Here is a 23,468-nt window from a genome sequence, read left to right on the forward strand (position 1 = left end):
GTTGCATCTGCTCTCACTTCTGAAAGGGAACTAATTCTTCATGCGTTTGGTTCTTACTGGTTCTTTGGGTTTAGTTGTTACCATTTAATGCCATGGGAAAATAGAGCTTTCCCATGCTGAGCTCGGTTCATCTTTGATGTAGCATTCTACATTAGTTAGCGTTATTTTTGAAGTCTTACTATAATTAAAGATTTGCTTTTTTAGTGTCTCAGTATTGCTCTGAAAATCATAGTGTAAATAATGTTACTGAACCATTAGGATTAAGAACGGTCAAATGCTAAAACTAAAAATAGATTAGCCTCTAAAGTAATAAAAAATAATCAGTGATCTTCACTGTCAAATTATTTTACCATTTTGTGTCCTTTGAAATGTATGCTAACTGAATTTCTTGGCACTAACTTCTTGCCTGTGATAAATAGCGTATTCTAATATTGAACAGTAGAATTACTACTTTATTCCTGTAAGGCCATGTGAGTGTATTATGCACAGCCATTTCTTAATGGGTGATCTCTATAGACATGTAATTCCTAGGATAACTTGATAATTAAATATCCCTTGCTTATCCCATTAACCCAGGGCAAATTCAGTATGCTAGAGCCAGATGAATGCAAAGCTACTCTGCTGTTCCTGGGCTCCAGCTAGTGACTTTTTCTGCTCATCAGTGCTAACGTTTGTTCCAAGGAGTGCATTGTTTGATGGTGGGTCTTCTGCAGGTCTTTGCCCCCACGTAATACACCGAGCAGTCTCCAAGTCTGGGTTTAAATTATGAAATTTCTGTGGACCTCTTGCTTTTTAAAGATAGTGTGAAAGGAGAAAGTTTTATTGACACAGTTTTGAATATACTTCAAACAGATGTGGTTAAACCCATTGAAGAAGACTATGTAGCTCCTCTTTATTTGGGATCATGACTGGTTGACTTGGTTTAGCTAGGCTAAATAGAGCTAATCAACTTTAAAGGAAAATAAGCTTATTTTTTATGTAGAAATGAATGTCTGCATAGCTCTCTGTGCTGGTTAAACTCTATAACCTTTAATAACATCTAGTAGTATTAAATAACATACTAGTAGATATTTCTAATGTTTACATTCTTGGGTTCTTAATTTTTCTCTTTTTAGGGTTAATCTCTTGTCTCCAAATTAATCTTTCTCAGTGCTCATCTCTGTCTTTCTCAAGTTTCTCCCCACCACCGTGCCAGCCTTCCTACTTAGGATCTTGCTAGTTTGGCTGGCTACGGCCCATCCTGCATTGTCTCCACCTGAACTGTGCTCCTTATTTACTCCTGGTAGGCATGTGGAGCCCCCAACCCCTTTTCTGGAATAACATGTTGCACTGTATTCTTCCTAAGTTATTGAATCCAGATGTCACGTATGCCTGTTAGAAGCCCTGACACTGAGATGCGGGTGTGTAAGTTTTTTGTTTCAGAAATAATGATCTTAACATTTACTCTAGAAGCTTGAGAGTGAATGAAAAACCTTGTTCTTCTGGCTGAAGATAGGATTCCTTTCCTGGCTTTAATTTTGTCCTAGATCTCAGAGAATGTGCTGGGAAATGTATTGGAGAAGTTGTCTTATATCATTGAACACACAACTAAGAAACAAAGCAGCTGGAGAGTGGGTAGTTCTGTAAACAGGAGCTGATAAAATGCACTGGGGATGATGCATTTGCTGCAGCAATTGAAATGACGAGTGTCAAGTCCTGTGTACAACTGCAGGCTGTTGAGAATCTGCCAAAATATTTAGCTAACTCTGCAAGACTCATGTAGTGGCTTGTTGGTTCTTTTCAATTGTAAGTATCTCGGTTACGTACCATGTAGAATAGCCAAGCTGTTATTGCAGGGATCTACCATCTTTGTTTACATGACTGTGTTACTTATATATGTCTTGAATTAAAACCCAGAGAAAGTTTGATAAAATGAAATCTGCCTTTGCATCTTTCACCAGTACTGACTATTCCTTCTGGTCCCCAGGCTTGACAGGGGACCAGCGAACTTACCATGGGAAGGAGAATGTGGACTCCAGGCACAATCGAGGGAGAGGAGGAGAAACAACCCGCTTTCACACTGTCAATGTGGCACAGCCTGTCCGATTTAGCAGTAAGTTGCAGACTGGGAAATCTGGGCCATCTTTCTGCTAATTAATTTAGCAATTTAGGCTAGCTATTTTTAAGGAGAAATTAATAGATTTTTCTGTTGCATAGCCTTTTGACCAGATTTTATTCATGTGCAGTGCTTTTTAAGGTTTTTGTACGTTTCTCTTTTATATATGTCCTGTTATATTGCATAGTTTATATAGCAGGCCAATACATGCAAAGAATTCTACTTCCCTAGTAATCCTGGTTTCATGAAACCAGAATTGCAATTTTCTGTTATAACTCGTTGCAATTACAGAAAACTAAGCCCATGGTTTAAGTGATGGTTTCAGCCTGCAGCAGGGGTGATGGTCTAGCCCTTGCCTCTTGATGTGAGCTTGCATGTAGGTTTGTTCCCCTGGAAAGTGGGGGGAAACCAAAATTGATTGCTCTTGATTGAAGTAATTTTGAAGATGACCTTAAAGATGTTGCACTGTTACTAGTTAATTAAGGGCATCTCTGATGATGTGAGTTTTGTATCCTTTTTAATAGGAAAAATATTCTTTAGGGAGTGGGGAACTTAAGGAAATTCTTCACTTCTCTGAAGATGAAGTATGTAGCGCTTGAATGGGTTTTGCCATGTTACTCCCATCAATCAGTCAGAATTCTTCAAAAATATCATTTCAGTGTCATCCTACACTCTCACCTGCAGCACTACTGGTGCCACTGTTGGCATCCTAGTCCCAGCATTATCTAAAGTGTTATAAATGTCCTGCAAGTGTCCTTCCCACTGATGATAGCTTGTAGTGACTGCTGCCTCTGAATCTCTCTGGGCCCAAAGCATCTAAGTCTCTCCTGCCTTCTCCCTCTTATCTTGGTTCCCTCTTTGCTCCAGGGATCATCCAGTGATTTGGGAATGTGAGACAGCATTGATTAATTAGCCTTGGAGGGAGGGATGGGACAGGTTAGGAAGACGACATGGGGGGAAGACAGTATAGCAGTAATTGGGAACAGTTGCTTTGGAAAAAGACAAGTGATTAGCAAAAGTAAAAGTTCACCTCTGTTGATTTTTTTCCTTTTTTTTTTGACAAAAATGCTTATTAAAATAGGTATTTTGATTTGTCATAGATTCCAGTAGCTAAAATATCTTAGTAAAATTTAGAGGACGATAAAGCAATTTAGAAATTGATACAGTAATATCTTAATATGCTCTGCAGTCTGATTGATACTGTATTCTGTTCCATCTTAGTGATGTGAACGCTAGATCTTAAAAGATCCCATATAAATGGAGAGTAAGGGAAGATATTTAATTAAAGGACTTCAAATCTAAGTTTGTATATTGTTATTTGATGATAGAGATCCCTGTTTCTGAAGGGAATAAAGAGCCTTGAGAAGAGGAACTGTCTGAATGCATGCAATGAATGTAAAACAGTTTGTGAATTTAAAGTTCCTTCCTTAGGTGTTGTGGAGAATTAATACTGCAAATACAGGTGCTAAAATAATATTTCATGTCTGTTTTAAATTTCATCTGCCTGTCTCTGATTCTCTCTGTTAGTTACCCGTAAGCCCGAAGAATGCCAGTCAAAAGCCTGTGGGTCTGTTTCATCAGAAATGCCTCAAGGCTTTTGTTGCATATTCCTTCAATTGAGTTAATTGAGAAAAAGTAGAGACAGCAGTTCACACCATCATCTTCTTACTTCCTAAAGATCCACTTTGCAGTGATGTTTTTCCAAAGCAAACAATAATTGCCCCAGAACCCCCACTGTGTTTAGTGATTGACTGTGGGAGCAGGATTATGTGAATACTACTGAGACTGTTTGTAAAAGTAGGTTGAAAACTTTACAGCAAGTTGGATGTATTGCTAACCACCTAATAGAAAGACAGACTCATTAAATTGGCCACCTGTTTGTTTTTCTTCCTGCTTCTTGCTGCTTGTTTTGACTTGGATTGATCGAAGTGATTGGATTTATAAAGATGTGCAGGGAAATATCTCCCACAGCAGATCATCAGTCTTAATTAAAGACTTTAAAGGCTGTCACAGTGCAATGAAACATTACTAGGACTTGCATCTTTTTAAATACATTAAAAAAAATCTTCCATTATCAAAAGCTGCAGTAAAGTAAGTCTTCTGTGATCTGTAATGCATGCATCTCCTCCTGGTGATGTGAAGTATGCACAGAATGTTGTGTGTACGCGTCCAAGTGATTATGCACTGCATTGTCATAAACTGATGAGGATGCATTATCTTGAAGATCCTAATTTGGGGGGAATGGTTTCCCTTCTATTCTTCATGTTTCCTAGGAAAGTGCCCAACAGGATGGCACCATTATGAGGGCACAGCCAGCTGTTACAGAGTGTATTTAAATGGAGAGAACTACTGGGACGCCGTGCAGACATGTCAGCGGGTGAATGGATCCCTTGCCACCTTCACTGCAGACCAGGAGCTAAGGTTTATCCTGGCACAGGAGTGGGACTTGGAAGAAAAACCATTTGTAAGGAAGGACCAGCGTAGGTGAGTAGGAAGGAAAGGACAAAGATCTCATATTACATGAATGGTTTCTGTGTAATACAAATACTGGTAGTTTAGTTTGCTTAGAAAATCTGATGGTAAAATTGACTGACTTCAGGTTAATAACCCAGTATGAACATGCTGGTTGACTGTTCGGCAGTGGCCATCTGTATTTTGTTTTAATTAACAGGTAGGCTACAATTCAACAGTCTTTTTATCTTCAGGCTGTCTCAGCAACATACTAGTATTCTTGAACTGCAACAGGGAAGATGGATTTTACAATGACTTATTGCTGCACTACCTTCTATAGAAATAATTCTTTAAATTTTTCAATTTTGTTTCCATTAACTACTAGTAGCTCTAACAAGGACTGCAAGTTTGAGATAAGGATGAAGTAAAAAGCCATTCTGAGTTTCAAGAACTATGTTCTGGTGTCTTTAGATATTTCATTCTGTTAGTTCATAACAAACACAATTCCTTTTTTTTTTGCCTGTGGGTTTTTTGTCAGTCTCATAGGCTGCCATGACATCACCAGGAGTAGTTCAGTAATGGTGTATTCTGTCTCTGGAGAGTTAGATGGCTTGATCAAGAACAGTTTGACATAAGTTGTATATGTTTATAAAATATTTGACTTCTGGATGCTTTTGTGTGGTTTTTGTTTGAGATACTGAAGTGCTGCCATAACAACAGTATGAGGTCCTTATTATGAGTAGAAATAAAAGACATGGTGAGTTATTTCTAAACACAGAAAACTATCAAGTATTTTCCTCTATTCCTCGACTGTAGTCTCTCTCTACATTGCCAACATGTGGGCTGAAATGTTAAGAAAAAAGTCATCAGAAATGGGGTTGAAGGGTAGCTTTTAAGTAAAGTCATTGGAATGTTCTGTGTAATTTATTTTAATTTGTTAGTATGTTTTTGGCTTGTTTCTTTAGAATCTAACTTTTTTTTTTAGGTTCTGGGTTGGATATCAGTATGTAATCACCAATCGAAATCACTCTCTAGAAGGTCACTGGGAAGTAGCTTATAAAGGTAGGCCTCTCAAATTATTACTTAGTTAAATGGCCTATGGAAACTATCTCAAAGCATGAATATTATTTGCAAGAGCAACATAACTTTTAGTGATAGTGTTGAAATAGTATAGGGGAACTGCTGTGCTTTACAGTATCAAAATGGAAGAGTTTAATACTTGATACACATATCTTATTTTCAAGTGTAAGAAGTTTCATAGTTTTTCACATTGACATCTTGTGGAAAGAACGTGTTTTTCAGTTTATTTGGGCATTCCCCTTGATTAAGCTGAGAAAAAGGAAACTATTCTGTAGTTTCTTGTTCTCTGTGGTGAATGTCTAAATGAACTGCTGATTCCTGATTCTAGTATTTGCACAGACTAGTGTAGGATATTTGGGGGTTTTAGCTTTTTAAAAATTAGTAGATTTTTATATACTTAAAAAAAAAAATCTTGAATTTTGCAGAATTACCCAGATTTTTTTCATTTTAAAGTACTTCATATAGCTTACTTAAACCAAGACAAAATTTGCCTAATCCCAGAAATAAATCCAGTTTATATGAAAAACTGAACATTAATCTGATAGGCATCACTGGCTGAACTTTTTCAGTTGCAAAACAAGCAGCTCCCTGTGCTGAAGATGCAAAGTTATGTTTCTATACCTTTTATTTTTAACTAATTCAGTTGAGGGATTAGTTAATTTTGAAGTCATCATACGAATGCTTACATGTAGAATTGAATGTCTAAATGCTGTACTGGTTTACATAATGAAAATCTAAAACAAAGGGGGTTTTTTTAAGCATTAGCACTGTGAGTTCCAGTAAGCATTTGAAAATTAATCTGAATAGTTTTCTTCTCATACACAATTTTCAGTAATGGGAAATGTGGAAGGAAAACTGTCCATTAGGTACAGATACATAATTATGAATGGAATTTTGCTGAATGGTTAGGTCTTAAAAAATACTTCCTTTGACACATGAGAAGCAGTAGAACCCTGCATAGCCTTCTAATGACAGTACTTGTTTACTGTGCTGCCATGCACAAAAATATTGATTTCTTTTGTCATTTAAGTGGACAGAGTTGACTGAATACTCAGAGCAAACTGCTGCTTCTTGTAAAGGCAGGAGCATTTTTCATTAGTTCTTTAAAGCACCTAAAGATGTCTTTGGACAGCAGGGGAAGGGGAGGGAGAAGAGTCCAACTTCTCATCATAGGGATTTCTGGTCTGGACAAAACTGGTTATATAGGTAGATTTCTCCTGTGAAGCCCGAGGGAAAAAAACCATTCTCCTTAAAAGGACCTTTCTTTATCTTCGGAAAGTTGACTGCACTGCCATCTGCTGACAGAGTGTTTACAACCAAGGAGGCAGAAATTGCAGAAAAATCATGATACCCGTTTTTATCTTAAGTTTTATTTAATTTGATGCCTTATATAAATTTAAGCCTTCTCAATATCATATATTCTTTTGTTTGCAAGCTTTCTATTTAATAAAGGAATATCTATATGAAATAAAGTACATAGTAGCATTCAGCAGCTTCTGAAAAACTTAAGCTTTATTTACTTGTAGTAAGGCAGACTCTGAATTCCTAGTATCTGTTTGAAAAGTGATTTAGGGTCCTATAGCTTGGAAACTTTAATCCATTACTGGGAGATGTGGAAGGTAAACCCTCAAAAAAAAGATAGCAGAACCTAGTTGCATTTAAAAAAAAAATAAACAAACCAAACCCCATCATACCTACCAGTGTTTGAAAGGACCGTCATGTGAGAAGACTATGTAATATGCTAACTGTAAGAGCTGTTAAAATCAATGTTTAAGCACATAGATTTGCAAGTAGGCTTCTGAAAACATATAAAATAGGTTAATTTTCACAATTGCTGTGTCTTGGTCTCCCATTAATCTCTGCAGCTTTGCATACTAGCAGATTTAACGGTGAAGCAAGACACTGGTCAGAAACAACATTTTAAAAGTTACAAAGCTCCCTCAAAACCTCTTGCGCTGTTTGGAACCCATCACAATACGGTCTCTTAAAAATTACATGAGTTGGAAGGACCAAATAGTCCATACCACCACTGCAGCAGCAGAAGCGGCATTGCAGCCTTGTTCTCTGCAGAGCGCTGCTCTGCGCTCTGAATGAGCGGCATGAGACGTGGGGGAGCGGCTCGGCAGCGCGCACAGGATAGATGTGCGTGCACCTTTGGAAGTGCTAGTAGATGCTTGGAGCGCCAGGTGTGAGATTGGTGTGGGTTCTTGCTCCACTGGTTGCAGGTGTGGCCAAACTCAGCGTTGTTTGAAGGGGTGCATGACTACTGGCAGGCAAACCCCATCGGACTCTGGAAAGCAGCATTTGTAGAGATATCAGAACATCACTCCTACTGGTGCAGAATGACAAAATTTCCCAGTACTTTGAAAACAGCAGCCTCTTCTCTCTGAGTCACCCCTTCCCTCCCTGCTGTTTGCCTTCCCCCGGAGGAATGTTGCTAATGGAAGCTAAAGCTAGAGGACAGTAGCCTTATAGCAGAGTTAGTGTGCATGAAATGAGTGACATTAACAGAGCCTTTCTAAAGCTTTGCATACCCGCAGGCTGCTTATACCAATGCATCTTGTTCTAGGCTCTTCAGAAGTATTTTTACCCCCTGACCCTATCTTTGGTACGGCTATGTCTGAAAATGAAAACGTTCTTTGTGCCCAGCTTCAATGTTTCCATTTTCCTACCCTTCGGCACCATGGTTTACACAGCTGGTATGCTGAAAACTGCTATGAGAAATCTTCATTCCTCTGCAAAAGAAGTAAGTTGGTTTTAGTTCAGTGTTAACTGTGTTGCATGTTTAAATATGCATATAACTAGTATGGGGAAACCGGGTGGTTGTCAGCCACAGTATAGATTTTCACTAAAAATGATTGTTAAGCAGCTATGTCAGCCCCAAAATAAAGTATACTTAAAAAAAAAAAGTTAAAAAAGCCTGCCTTATTAGTAAATACCATTCTTAAATTATTAACTTCACATGAAAGTGAGGGAACACTTATTTCTGGTTTGTTTTGAATATAGCAAATTCTATTAAATTCTTTCCAGCCAGTTATTAGAACTACGGGGGTTTAGAAAAAGCAAGTGGAGCTACTGACTTAAAGTGGAAAAAAAAGACTTTCATTCTGCATTTCTTGCATTTCTTTACTCCAAAAGTTTTTATACCAACAGAGGTATTGGCAGTATTTTCAGGTAATATTTAAGATACCTGATATAGGTGGTGCTTCTTTGCCAGAAGGAGAAAAGTTGTTGAACTTTTACTGCAGTTCTTGAAGTTTTTCTCGTTTGCTTTTTCTTTAAAGCAGGGAAAAAGACTTGCAGATGGCAAGGGAGGAAAATTCAGCCCTTCTTTGCCTGCTTTTGCACCTGAAATATTGAAAACTAGGAAGACAGAATATTGCCTTGTCTACCTTGATATGTAATAAAATCTTGGAATCTGATATTGAAGGACATGTGTTTAGTCAAAATGATGATCAAAAGATGACCTTCTTGGTAATTCTGTGGGGGATGATGTTGTAAGGAAGGTAATAGTGCTGCCAAAATGTTAACCAGAGGGTGAGGGTATCAGATGTATAAGTTGAGCAGAAGAACGCTGTGTCTGATTTTGGGCCTCACAGTACAAAAATGTTGACAAGACCTTGACAAATAGAGGTGAGTTCAGTGGGGGCCAGCAAGATGGTGATGTGGGCTGCAGTGCCTGTCCTTTGAGGTGAGGCAGTGGGAATGGGGCTCCTTCAGCCTGGAGAAGGGAAGGCTTCCAGGGGACCTGATAGCAGCCTGCCAGTACTTACAAGGAAGTTATCGAGAAGATGGAGCGAGGGTCTTTACAGTGGTGTGTGGCAAGAGTCAAGGGATGTTAAGTTGAAACAAGAGATTTGAATTGATGCTAGGGAATAATTGTGAGGGTAGTCAAGAGTGGAACAGACTTCCAGGGAGGTTGTGCAGCCTCTACCCTCGGAGGTTTTTATGACCAGATTAGATAAAACCCTGAGCAACCTGTTGGGACATTGTAGCTGACCCTGCTTTGAGTGGGAGATTGAGCTGGAGACCTCCTCAGGTCTATGCCAGTCTGAACTTTCCTGTGGACCCTCCTAGCTGACCTGTGTGTAGGGTGGAGGGGTAAGGCTACCCTTCTGGAGCAGTTGCTTCAGCTGGCAGGTCCCAGCGCTGCCAGTGTTACCTCCTTCTGCTTTTGGTACCTGCCTTTGTGTCAGTGGGAGGAAAGGACAGTGGGCAGAAGACACCTAAACTTCCTTCGCTGGGCAGGGATCGAGATGCAGCTAGGGCAGTGGAAGTACTATTGCTGGCTTCCTTTTTTAGGCCTGGCCTGTTAAGAGAGTCCTTCAGACTGGCCCAGAGAAGATCCAGCTTTTCCGAAGTACCAGGAGAGAGGGAGGGAGCTGCAGCAGGCATTGACACTGTAGCTTAAACTTCTCAGACCACTTGTTTTCCTGTGTCTTGGAGAGGATGCCTGAAAGTGTGTCAATTCCATTAAATACTTAAAATTCACTTTGTCAGTTTTGAGCAGTAAATCATCCCTGAGTGCCTCCACACTATCCATCATCTACCCCACTCCTTGGAGATCCCTTTTCAAAGTTGCTTTAATGTGAAGGCATGGCTTTTAACTCGTGGTCTGCTTATGTTTACAAATCACTTAATGTAACAGAATAAACTGGACTCCTGTCTGGTAGGCTCACAGACACTTGGATATTGATGTGTGTTTCTGTTCTAGGCCAGACTTGCGTTGATATCAAAGACAACATTGTTGACGAAGGCTACTATTTCACTCCAAAAGGGAATGATCCCTGTTTAAGCTGCACGTGTCACAACGGTGAACCTGAAATGTGCGTGGCTGCTTTGTGTGAACGGCCCCAGGGGTGTCAGCAGTATCGCAAAGACCCTAAGGAGTGCTGCAAATTTACGTGTTTAGACCCAGGTAAGAGTTTTGTCAAGAAAAATGAGTTCAGTGCTCAACTTGGTTATCTTTGGGTATAACTTTGTTTGAAATGATGCATCTTTTCAATGCCTCAACATTGCTGGGTATAAACCCCCTGTGGGGAAAGACCTTGAATCATGGGAAATGAAACACTTCAGCCTGGGGCTAGAAATAATTAGTTATCCTTGATACTGCTTATACAGGAGAAGCAGTAGCTTATCTTCTGTATGGAGGTTGACACTACTGTGGATTTTTAGTAGAGCATCTTACATGGTTCCTTTGTCATGTTTAGCTGTCATGAAAAGAAAAGACTTTTCTCTTGAGCACTAATTAAGCATCTTTTTCTGGACGTGAGCGTTCATGTGTATGCAGGTTTGTATGCAGGGATTTATGTGGGAAGCAGAGTTTAAGTTATATAGAGTTTCAGTAATAATTGGGACATGCAACCTTGCTTATTGGGTTTGGCATCTCAGTGCAGCTTCTTTTTTTGGATCAGTAAAGTCTTCAGTTGACTCTGACTGAACTGTTTGTCAGTCACCATTTGGGGATGTAGATTTTCAGAGGGTTATTTTTCTGTAAAGAGACTTGCGAAAAGAAATGTATCTTACTTGGAATTTACTGTGAGGGTGGTCAAATACCAGAGCAGATTGCTCATGGAGTCTCCATCTGTGGGGATATTCAACACCTGACTGGACTCTGTCCTGGGCATCCTGCTCTAGCTGACCCTGCTTGAGCAGGGGTTGGACTAGATGATCTCAGGAGGTCCCTTCCAACCTCAACCGTTCTGTGAAACTGTTATTTCCTGGTATTTTAAAAGAACCTAATCTTATCTGAGTGTACTAAGAAACTATTGTTCCGAACTCCTATGGAAAACACGGAAGGACAACTCTTCCCATCAGAGGCTTCTATTTCAGTCTGTTACAAAAAAGGGATGCTTCTTGGCTTCCAAATTTGCAGTCTTTCTTATTTGTTTTAACTACAGAAGTTAATCATTAAAGGTCACTGGCTCCACCTTGCTGTCATTCACATTTGTTCTGAGGGTTAAGCTTAACAGATGTTTGTAGCTAGTGTTGCAGGTTGGTCGGTGAAAGAGTGGGGGGAAAAAGCAGGAGTCTTCCTCCCACTCTTATCAGCAGAGTTAAGACTTTGTCTTCACTTTTTTTATCTTCAGGAATAGTGTCAGCAAAGCATCAACCAGCAGACAGGATAAGATGACCTGGGATAACCTTGTGCTGTGTTCTTTAATCCTTGTTTATTGCTGTGGGTCTTAACTATTTCATGAATACTGATTTAAAGAGTGTATTTTACCACATCCTTTCTGATCCTTAAGCTCTTCTTTCTGTACTGATGCTAAATAAGAGTGTTTCATTATACTCTTGCCTGAAGTGTTCTGGTTTTTTTAGTAACTTAGTTTTTTGAGAGAAGAATCATCAAGCAGTTGTCAAACTTCCTTCATAATGAAGTTATTTCAGCTAGTGATAAACACTGAAATTTTTAAATGGAGCATTTCGGTTTTCCTTGTGGGTGTTCATAAATGGCTGTTCCAGATGACAAAATTAATGAATTACTTTCTTTAATCAGCATGTATTTATCTTTGTCCAATTCTTACATATATCTTCTCTAAGCTCTGTTGCAGAGGAAAGAAAACAGTTTACTAATCAACAGTTAAGTAAATGAATCACCCAAGGAGAGACCAGGGGGAAATAAATCCTGCTGTTGGGTTGGCAGGTAATCACCTCTCGCAGTGTGAGTGGGTGAGCAATGATTACAAGTGGATAACGAATATTACTCAAGGACTTGGGGAGTTTTTTCCAGTGGTAGGAGTAAGCTGAGCAATCACAGCTATACTCTCTTGAAAGATGCTTCTCCTCATTTAGTTGAAGATAAATAGCAGAGGAAAGTCTTTCATGTACTAATATTGAAACTGAGGTAGCCTGTCTGTTGCTGCTACATGGATGTGGTAGAAAATAATTTTTCTTTGTGGCTTTTGTTTAGGCAGACCTGCAACTCTTATTTGTGAAAAGGTAATAAAGGAAGTAAAATACTTTGAAAGAGCTCATGGTGCAGAAGCTTTTCTAGTGACTCAGCTGGTGCAGTTACAGGGTATTACTACTGTACTGAGTGTAAAACAGCTTTTCTGAAATAATCTTATTTGTTTTTATGTGGGTTGGAAATCTCTGTGATGACTCAGCTTGTTCTGTACAAGCTGGGTCTTTGTCTTTTTTTTTAATCTAGGACTTTACTTGACAATAGTTTATCCAGCCAAACAGGTTGAACATTAGGAGCTCTCACAGGCTGGGAGCAGTGTGATGGAGGCCCAAGATGCCCCAGAAGGTTCAAGAACTGCACTTGTAGCTGGCCTAAAGAGAATGTGTGGAAGTCAGGCTTTCTGCCTACAAGATTACGTCATGCTTGCCTGTGTGTATATTTTACTTAAGTCACTTTATTTAAGGCAGTTATTAACACTAATTTATGATGCTCATGAAGTCAGCATGGCTGTAAAATGGAGGAGGAACAACGGCAGGTCTGTGGTGGTCAGGAGGGTGTGTTGGTTGGTAGGTGTGTGACTGCATCAGTTTAAGCTCTGACAGTAAGAGTTGCTAAAAGGTTTGACAGCACAGAGGCTTTTGTACTGTGCAGCCAGATTTCAGAGGGTGTAATGTTCGAGCTCTACACATAGTGCACTATTAAATGAATTTCTTGTTGCCAAGAGTGCATTACGTAATGAATACCAGCCTGTTAGCCATGTACTTTAATGATGTATAAATTAGGTGGATTTTTCTGTTACTAGCATTTGTAGCAAGTCAGTACTTAAAATTTTTGTGAGGCTTTTAGCTTTCTTTTGTAAGGAATCTTTGATACAGCTTTAGCTGCTGTTAGTGACAGGAAAAGTATTGAGAGAGCTCTTGCAGCTGTGGTGGGTGCGGGATAGAAGTGGCCAGGATCTGGCCGGTTGTGCGGTGGCACTGCGGTGGCTGGGGAGAGGGGTTCGTACCTGGTAGTGCTTGTGTCCTGTAGCAGTAGGTGACCAGGTTGTGCAGCCACTTTATCCGTTTCTTATCCGCACCTAACCTGGGAGTGTTTCTCATTCAGAGCTCTTTAATGGGAAATTGGTGCAAAGAACTCAGCATAGTCATTTTTAGGTCACTTTTCTTTGTGTGGAGTATCTGTATGTGTGCATGCTACTTAAGGATAACCAAGTGTGATTAGTTGAATTGTGGAAAAAATAATACCTCTCATGTCTGGCACTGTTGGAACAGTGATAATTTGCTCGCAACAGCCTTCCAAGTGTGGATCTGGTTAGCAACGGTATAGAGCTTTGCTCAATGGTATAGAGTCCTAAGCTCCTGGGTCTGTTTCATGTTCTGCCACTTGCTTTCTATGTGATTCTAGGAAAATATTTTAGTTCTTGTTTACCTTAATCAGAAGATTATCATGTTGATTCACCTTTTTAAGGTATTTTTAGTTCCTATCATTTAATGGTGCTAACCAGTGTACCAATGACATATGGAATTTAGATGACCACATCTTGGTGATAATGACAATGTTTAGAGATTCTGTTGTTGGAAATGTAAAAGTTAAGGTGTCCAGAAGTCACATAGAAATAGTGTGTAGATATGCCAGTTCTCAGGCCTTTGCTGTCCTCTTTAGTATAACATCATCAGCCATGCCAGAGATACAAGCGGATGTGCAAAATGCCATTAACCGTTCCTTTTTCTTGTTTTCGGAGACCTGAAGCCTTCAACATTTTGTCCCTTTTGTTGATTTAAGGTATTTTTAGAAACGTGTAGATGTTCTTGCAATAAATAGATAAATCACCTGATGATTCCTAATTTTCTTACATTTTTGAAATATGAAGTGTTAAACCAGGCTAATGAATCTCCACTCTGCATTTCTCTCTCCATTACTGACAGAAGAACATCAAGAAAAATGAGTCTTGAGCAAAAGTAACAGGCTTCTCTTATATGTTTTATGTAACAGATGGCAACAGTTTGTTTGACTCAATGGCTGGTGGAATGCGTCTGATCGTTAGCTGCATTTCTTCCTTCCTCATCCTCTCTCTGCTGCTTTTCATGGTCCACCGGTTACGCCAGAGGCGGAGAGAGCGCATAGAGTCTTTGATTGGAGCAAATTGTAAGTAGCCTGTATCTGTAACGAGTCTTGATCTAAGTAGTGTATGTGCTTCAGAATAAAGAGAGCAGAAGAAATACAAATCTGTGGAAAACATCAGTGGAAGTCTGGTTATAGATTCTACTCAGTAATGTGTGCAAATGTAGCTCTGTGCTGGCTGTCTGAACTGGTCATGATTCGTACAAGTTTTGGTTCTCTAAACCACTCTACATTAAAAGAAAAAATGTTTATATCAACACTTACCTTGTGCCTCGTGCTTATTAGTGACAGACTGATGTATGTAAAGGTGAGAAATGTCATGGTCTTGCTTGACTGTGCCTGTGTGTGTGTCTTGGTAGGTTCTTCAAACTTTAACTTTTTTAGCCAATAATGGAAAAATATTTTTTGTTTGTATGTGGTCCGAATCTGAAATATCTTTTATGTGTGAATGATCTCCTCAGTTTGAAGAGGTTAGATTCAAATTTAGATGCGATGCAGGACAAACAGGCTGGGAGCAGGTGGGCCTGGGTATTGTTGTGTAACTGCAGTGAGTTGACTTCTATAGGTTATGTAGACTTTTTTAGGTCTTCAGGAGACATGAGTTCCTTGGGTGTGAAAAGTGGAAAAAGGTGTTGAGATCTGCCTTAAATTGAAGAAGAAAGCATGGGATAAAGTCACTTACTACCTCTTCTTTTTTCGAAATAGTGCACCATTTTAACTTGGGCCGCAGGATGCCTGGTTTTGATTATGGTCCCGATGGTTTTGGAACTGGCCTTACTCCACTGCATCTTTCAGATGATGGGGAAGGTGGGGCATTTCATTTCCACGATCCACCTCCACCCTATACTGCTTACAAGTATCCAGATATTCAACATCCAGATGACCCACCTCCTCCTTATGAGGCTTCTGTCAATCCAGACAGCATCCTTTGTTCCACTCCAGGTACACAGGCAATAGCTTCTCTTTTCTTCCTCTTTTTCATTTTGGCTAGAGGGTAGATTTTTTAATTGTTTTTTAACGATAATCATGTGTTTTAGTGGTTGTGATGGGAAAAATACATTTCACGATAAAATCTCCTATTTCTGCAATGGAAAAGTCTTTTGTTAAAGTGTGTCATTAAGCTTGGTTTTTCTCAAAGGTTCTTTGGATCACCTAAATTACAAGTGGAATCCATGCTGCAAGCAGTTTAACTCGTAGGCCTTACCTATTTTCAAGCCTTACCTTGGATGAGTTACCTGGTTACCTAGTTTCCACTATGCTGGTACCTTTTCTGGTCTTTTGGAGATAGGTCTGTAGAGATTGGTATTAAAAAGTAGAACAAATGTCAAGTACAAGAGATTTTGAGTAAAATATATCCAGTGTCTTCTCTCCTCCCCACTTCCCCCACCCACACCCCCTAAAAATTGACCAAAAATATCACTTTCTAATGATTCACCCAGTGCTCTTCAATTTTGCAGCTGTGATATTCACATACAGTAGAAATCATTCCAATTTGGGATTTTATAGCAGCATATGTCACAAGATAAGTGAGCCTGATTAGTGCAAGTGTGTTATTTATATATCGAAGTTTTATTTTTGCTACATAATTTTCCTCTTTTGCAGTGTCATCTCTTTGTGCATTAATGCAAAACCAAGAAAAACTCGGAGCTTCCAGAAATACAGATAGTAAATCTATTTGGGAATGTGAAATGATATACTTCACGTTCTGATTCTGCTTGTTTTTTGTCCTTTGCAGATGGACTTCTTTCTCAGACTGTGCAAAGCAGTCCTCCATCACTAGGAAACTGTGATGTATCCCCACAGCTTACAGAGGGATCGCTTCCTCCCTCAGTTGGTCCTTCTCCAGTGGAGCTGGAAGACTCTGCTGACAGCAGCACCTTTCTTGTCCCTCCTGACACACCGCTAAATGAAAACACACAGGCAGAAACTCTTACGGGCAGCCGTCACAGCCACTGTTCTCTCAATACCATTGTATAAAGGAGTAAAAAGCCGACTGCCAGTCAGAAATAGTTTTAGCAACTGTTTGCACAGACAAACACTAATCCGTGATTTGAACTTCAGAAGGAACCTCCACTTTGGTTTTTGAACACTGCTTTTATGTTCTAGATTAGGATTGTGCCTCTCGTTTTTTGGCTGTTGTTATTCATTCACTAATCGGTTTGTCCTGTAAATATGGATTGTATAACTGCTCCTTTTTTCCATTAGCTATGGAAAAGAGTGCAGAGAATTCCTTTGACTTCTAAGGAGGTGAAAAGTATGGGTAGGTTTGGTTTGTTTTTTTTTTTCCTTAACCTGAGAGGAAACAAAATCTACATCAGAAAAAAGCTGCTTGGATTTGACTGGATACCACTGGACCCAGGAAACAGATGATGGAAAAGGAGGGTGGGGGCAGTCAGGGTTCAATCAATTGCTTTCTCTCTTGCTTCAGTGCTACAGTTGGAAAAGGCAGAGAAGATAGGACTGCAGGGGGAGGGGCTGGGGGCCTGTTTTACAGAACAGGAACACTGAGGAGCTAAAACACATGTCACCATGTAAGAGTTATGCAGTATAAAAACTCCTGTGTGTTTTGATCTGCCTTGCTGTTACAGAACACCGTAGAGACTGGAGGATGAATGATCTACGCAATATGTGGCAAGTGGATACTAAGAAATCTAGGATTTGCAATTACAATTATTTTGTTGTTGGAAGCTGCAAGATCTCATATTGTTGGGTAAAATTCTGGCCCATAAAGAAAACTGGGTCTGTGTAATGCTTGTGTCCCTCTGGTATAATCCTCATATGTGTTAGGTAGTACTCTAGGGAAGAGACGGGGAGCAATTAACTTTGATGCAGTCTAACTTCACTATATGATGCCCCCGTTTGTTACAATCCCATAAGGAAGATTGAGGTATTTTTCTTTGTAGTTTAACTCCTTTACAGTGAACAGTTGCACAAGACTGGCCTGGATAAAAGACCATTGTTCTTGCTTTTCTTACTGCATGCTATATTTAGCATGTAAGTGTGTTCCTCCCCTCCATTTCACTTCACAGTTCTACAAATACCACTTAAAAACAGTGATCAACATGCACTATACGTGATGTTTAATTCTAATTAGACACTTGTTCCTTATCTGAGTCCCATAAATTGCCAACCCTATTCTAGGGATTTCCCCTGCGCCCCCCAAACTGTTTATCCAGGTCCCATGAGGGGTTATAATGAGGTTAGTGTACTTAAATCAGTAAAGCAGTTTGCTTCAGTCTATGTCATCTTAAAGTTCCCCTTCAGATTGAACTCTAAGTTAATTTACAGATGGCAAAAAGATTCATTCACTCCCTCACTAAACCCGAAGTTAAGCATTGTTGGGTTTGATAATGAGTGCAAAATAATCTTTACAGAGGATTTTAAATTTAAGTTTGCATTTCAGTGTACAAATAATTTACCCTTTCCCCCATCGTCCTCTTGCCTCTGCTTCTCCTTGACTTACTGTAGCAGTCAGCAGATGAGATGAATTATAAGGAGTTTGTAAAGAATGCCCCTTGTGAGTGTTCTCCTGTTACCTTATGAAGGGTACAAGCCTAGAGGGACAGGAAGAAAACACTGCATGGGGATGTGCATGTGATCTATTTTTCTAGTCATGATGAGAAATCATACTTCTATGACAAATCCTAACCCACTGTTGTGGTTTCCCAGTGCAGCAGACTCTTTCCCCATTGAATATGCTGCTACTTTCTATTCTGTATCTCGCCTGTAGGCTTATACTGTACTTGGGGATTGGTCTTGACAATTTGACTCCTTTTGCACAGAAAACTGAGTTTTCTTTATTGAGATCATATCTGGTGTCTTGACATTCAGACGCTTGCTAACAATCTTGAATCCATCAGAGAGCGTGAATCACAGTTCTAGGGTGCACTGCTGGCACACGAGTGGGACGAAGCGCTGTTAGGAAGCCTCTCCGCCTGGAGCCGTACCACTGCCCGCGTCCTGCGCTCTGGTTTGACTGGCTCTAACAGCAGTGGTACGAAACAAGAGGAGCAATTCTCCACCCTGTGGGATCTCTTGCTGTCTCCTCCTCTGAGTTCAAGTCCTGGTCTAATGAAGTGGATGGATAGCAGTAGTCAGAACCATGCATACAAATTATTGAGCATTTCTGAAGTATGAAAATAAAGCGGGTTTTGTGCATTTTTGAGCACATTCATACGTTTTATACATTGTATGTACTGATTTTTCTTTAGTTTTATAGGTACGAATGCGTGTGTGTGTGTGTGTGTTTCTGGGTGGCGAGATATATATATATATATATATATACATACTGTAGACGGTAACCTTTGTGCTGTGTCCAGCTAGGTGAAGCTAAGCACTGGGATATAAGCTAGGCTCTTAGGGTTAATAATTCTCTCAAGCTGGCTACACTCTGTTGTAGGACAGGCTGTGATAGTGTACACTCAAGTAGGATGCAAAGTCTATGCTACTACAATCTGTTCTTGAAAAATATTTTGTTAGCAGTGCAAAATAGAAAACTTCCAATTTCTTTTGAAGCCAGATGGAATATTTGTTCTTTGTAGTATCCTAGCGCAATAACAAAAGGCCTTTTGGCTTGGTTTAGTCTCTGATGCTGTGTTTTGTGGCTGAGGTGAACAGATACCTTACCTCACACTTATCCTAACGCTGCGGGAATCTGTTCAATATTTTTTATTTTACTTTTGGTTCTGTGGTGAATTTTATTTGAAAATAAGCTCTGTTACAACTGGCAACTTCATGGTGGCTCCTGGTTGTAGCTATTCCAAATGTGGGCTTCTTTGTAGAAGCCTCGGTGTGATATTTTCCCCATTGCTTCTGAGCCTTTCCCACATGTATATTGGCACGGAGGCTGCTATTTTCTCTCTTTTCCCCTAGCCTTCTTCATCTTAACTGTAAACAAGGGAAATTTTGCCTTGAACGGAGTAGCTCACTAAGTACAGCTCATTTACCTCTTGGTGAGCTTCGAATTTGGCAATAAAATTGTCATTTTTTCCCTTTTTAATGTAGCTTTTTCACACTGGGTACTTTCTCTTGGAGTGAGAACCTTTGTAGTAGAAAATGTCACAACTACTCAGACTTCTGGACCAGCTGGGGAAGAGTTGTTGTCTTGACAGCAGTTGACTCCTCAGCAAACCTTCCTTGCCCTTGGCAAGGTGACTGGTAAGCAGTTTGTCCTGAGCACCAATTACAGAGAGTTGATGCTTGCCTGAGGAAGACCTTTCTGTTTTGATTGCCATTCAGCTGAGATCTTTGGAGTTATTTTGTGCATTGATTTCTCCCCACCACCGTTCCTTTCTCTGGATGTTTTTCTTAACTGCTGATGCATCCCAAATGTCCCTCCAGACCCAGCGGGGGAGATGGCATTATCACATCATTCCCAGCAGCACGCGTGAGCAGAGTGCATTTCTCCTGGGATGTCTTTGACCACAGTCGTTGTAAAGGTGCAGCACTCAGTTGTGCGCAGGGCTGTCCTGGTTTCGGCATGCTTTAAGCGCCTCCCGTTGTGGCCTTGGACAAAACAGCTCCTCAGATTCCCCATCCTTACAACGTACTGTGGTGCCATATGGAGGTCTCTGCTGTTGCTTCAAGAACAGCCCTAGATATTAATTTCTGTCGTGTTTTCAGTGATACCTGTACACAGTCTCACAGCAGCCTCTAATTTTTTTACTAGATGAGTTGTAGAGTATTGTAATGTTAGAAGGATGGTGGGTTTCATTCTGTGCTAGAAGATCAAAACTGTCTGTCATTCAGATGTACAAAGAGCTTGTCTGCGTACTGTTCAGTCTTGTCTAGTTTTGAGCCTCAGACTATTCCTTTACCCATTCATGGCAGGACACTGACCTAGAAGAAGAATGAAGTAGGTGGAAATTTTTTTCTGAAGGCTTAATCTTGCAGTTGGCTGGTGCTCTGCCTCCACAGGTGTCATGGGGTGGTGGCCTGTTCATGCATCTCAAGTTCCACTTGGGAAGAAAATGTTTTTGTGACCAGTAATTACTACCTTTCTTTTCCCATCTACTGTTAAATGAATTTGAAGGTGTTTTTAAAGATGGTTTTTATCTTTCAGATGTGGCTTTTCAGTGGCAAAGCACTGATGTTTTAATGTTGCTTCATACAATCCATAATGCGCGTCTCCTTCTTTTTTCAGTTGCTGAAACGTGTTTTTTCTCCCTAGCTAAAGAACACACAATACAGAAATTTCTTTTAAATTTCCCTTGCAAGTTGGGAGCTGGACCCTAAAATTAGAGCAGATGAGTGTAGAGGAGGCGAATCAAAGTTCATACACTTTGCTTCTGATGTTCCCCAGTTGCAAATGAAATATGTATTTCTTTGGAATAGATGCTTTCGGTGGTAAAGATCTGCTTCCCCTAACAACAGTCTGCATTACGTGCCTGCTACGGTACGACATAGCTTTAATTTTCCAGTATTGTGCACCTTGAATGTTGAATGGGTTGGAGTCGATGCCAGCGGAGATGCTGCGCTTGCAGGCTGCATGCGTGGCTGTGCTGCGCCGTACCCCGAGTGTCGGGCTGGAGGATGCCTGGGAGGCTGCGAGAGAGAATGAGACACTGCTTTTTACCTTCTCCTGGAAAATAATTTTAGCCAACGCTGCATTTGCAGGCTTCTCCTGTGTAGTTGGTTTGTGACTGGACTTAACTGTGGCAGTGTATAAAAGATTTTGATATTCTGTGAAATACCATGTAAAATTTAAATTTGATACTATAATAATTCAGTCCCTGTGACACTGTTTTTTTTGTTCTAACTTCTTTCTTTGGGGTTGGCACTAATCTTTCTTTTTTTCTCAAGATGCTGTGAGAAACATTTCATCCAAATGCCAAATAAATTGTGTTCTGTAAGAGAAATGGCCTGTTCCAATGTCTCCTGCTTTCGGTATCGATGTGGTTCCTCAGCATTGCAAAGGAAGGTCTTGTTAAATCACAATTCTGAGCTGTGATCTTGCAAAAAGATCAATGGATGCATTTAACTTCAAGCAGGGAGGCTGATGTCCTATGTGTACAAATACCAGTGGAATTTACCTAGATTAGTGTAATTTTAAGAAAGTCTTGGCTGCATACCCAAGAAGGTGAAGTGCAGCCTACTCCTGCTGTCCTCTCCACACCTGGGGGAAGGTGCTGAGTCCCTGGGCAGGAGGTGGAGGTGGGTGTGTTGGATGGGAGGCGTGCTCCGAGCCCCGCAGCTCCCGGCGTTGGGGCAGCAGGGCTCTGCGGAACGAACCGAGTCGGTCAAGGAGTTGACGTGGAGTCAGAGAGGGACGGTGTTAGCCCTGAGCCGTGCTGCTTCGACGCACCCAGCAGGCGGTGGGGAGGCTGGTGGAAAAGCCTGATGAGAGGTCCGGCTGTCCGGACCTCTTCAGCTATTCCAAAATTCGAGCTCCAAACTTTTCATCGAATTCCTGACAGAAGGTTTTGGGTACTGCACCCCTTCCCTCGGTTGTGTTTTACATCCCTTGCGTGGTAGGGGGGCTGGAGGGAGGGTGCTGGGGTGACCTTGGGTGGGCTGGCAGGAGAAGCCTTGGCCAAGAGCCGTGTTTTGGGGTGCGCAGGGGGTTCCCGTCCGGTGCTGGGACCAGTCTGTCTTGCGGGGAGATGTACAGCAGGTGGCGTTTCGGCTCCAGCTAGCCCCGAGCTGCTTTTACAGGCGACTGCAATTCCCTTTGGAGCTGCGGGGAAATGAGAAGAGCTGGGGTGTGCAGTGGGAAGAGTCAGCTCTCTTGCCCCCCAGTCCTCTTGGCCTGCAGTGAGCTGGGAGGTGATGCTGCCTCTCCTGAAAGAGCCTGTAACTCTAAATTATTTAACAAAGCTGACTGATAGCAGGGAATATTCCTCCAAAAGAACTTGCTGGATAAATAAGCCTCTTTAAACAGTTGTGCTGGTTTAGTAATGCAGGCTTGCAGCTGGAGCTGGCAGACTGGTGGGATACAGGATGGAGCAATACCAAGTCCGAGTCAAACAGTCGTATCTCTTCTGTCGTGGCAAGCTGTGTTCAGCATCGCTGCTGGGTGCTGCTGTGGAAGTTACTTGTCCTGTAGTACGTACTCTTAGCAATGCGACTGGTGACTCCAAATGTTGGTGTGGTCAGCGTGCTGGTCAGAGGATGCGTCCTTTCGGAGTGGGGAAAGCTGTGCTGCTCTTCTGGAGCACTCCGGACAGCGAGTGCAGTGCCGTGGGGCTGCGGGGCCCTGGGTCCTTGCTCCTGTCCTGGTGACAGCTCCGTGGATGGTCTGTGGCGCAAGTGCTGGAATCAGATTTTCCAGGGCCATGCAGAGTCAAATCAACTTTATCTGGGGGAATTAGTTAAAGAATTAAAAACTGGCCTGATCCCAGCCTGCCACAAGAGGGGCTGATTTTGGGTGCAGGGAAAGAGCAGCAGCTCTTTTTTGCATGGTCCGGTTCTGGGCCTGGTGATGCCTGCCCATGCTCCGGTCTGGGAGCTCAGGCCCCAGAAACACTCACTTTTTTTTTTTTTTTTTACAAGTTGCTGGGCTTGCAGTGTTTGCTGTGAGTGCTGCAGAACAAGTCCCCGCAGCATTGCTGGCCTGTCCCCATGCCCTGCTCGTGACCGCAGGATGCGTTCATTGCTGAAAGCTGTCCAGCGTGCAGTGTCATCATCGCCGCGGGTGCTGTGGAGGGCTCCGCTCTCCCTTTCCTGCAGCCGCCTCCGTCGCTGCTGGACCTGAACCAGCACAGCCCTCAGCTCCCAGAGCTTCATCTCCGCTCCGGCCATGAGATGCTGGTTCAGCTGAGGGCAATGGAATGCAGCCCTTCCTTCGCTGCTGGTCTCAAGGGGGACATATGTGTT

At 41.3% G+C, this 23,468-nt stretch overlaps 1 protein-coding gene across 4 annotated transcripts in view; it reads left to right on the top strand.

The window, feature by feature from the left end:
* DGCR2 (DiGeorge syndrome critical region gene 2) overlaps positions 1 to 21,511 on the top strand; it is a 50,277-nt gene extending 28,766 nt beyond the window's left edge. For 2 of the 4 annotated variants that reach the window (XM_052796017.1, XM_052796019.1), the window contains 8 exons: positions 1,967 to 2,092; positions 4,360 to 4,579; positions 5,532 to 5,608; positions 8,196 to 8,372; positions 10,341 to 10,544; positions 14,526 to 14,678; positions 15,360 to 15,596; positions 16,390 to 21,511. In XM_052796017.1, coding sequence (XP_052651977.1) covers positions 1,967 to 2,092; positions 4,360 to 4,579; positions 5,532 to 5,608; positions 8,196 to 8,372; positions 10,341 to 10,544; positions 14,526 to 14,678; positions 15,360 to 15,596; positions 16,390 to 16,631 — 1,436 coding nt within the window. In that variant the 3' untranslated portion in view covers positions 16,632 to 21,511. The remainder of the gene's footprint in view (positions 1 to 1,966; positions 2,093 to 4,359; positions 4,580 to 5,531; positions 5,609 to 8,195; positions 8,373 to 10,340; positions 10,545 to 14,525; positions 14,679 to 15,359; positions 15,597 to 16,389) is intronic. The other 2 variants (XM_052796018.1, XM_052796020.1) reach the window with 1 other exon arrangement.
* Positions 21,512 to 23,468: the final 1,957 nt, after the last annotated feature.

This window comes from Harpia harpyja, chromosome 9 (assembly GCF_026419915.1).
Source record: "Harpia harpyja isolate bHarHar1 chromosome 9, bHarHar1 primary haplotype, whole genome shotgun sequence".
NCBI lineage: Eukaryota > Metazoa > Chordata > Aves > Accipitriformes > Accipitridae > Harpia > Harpia harpyja.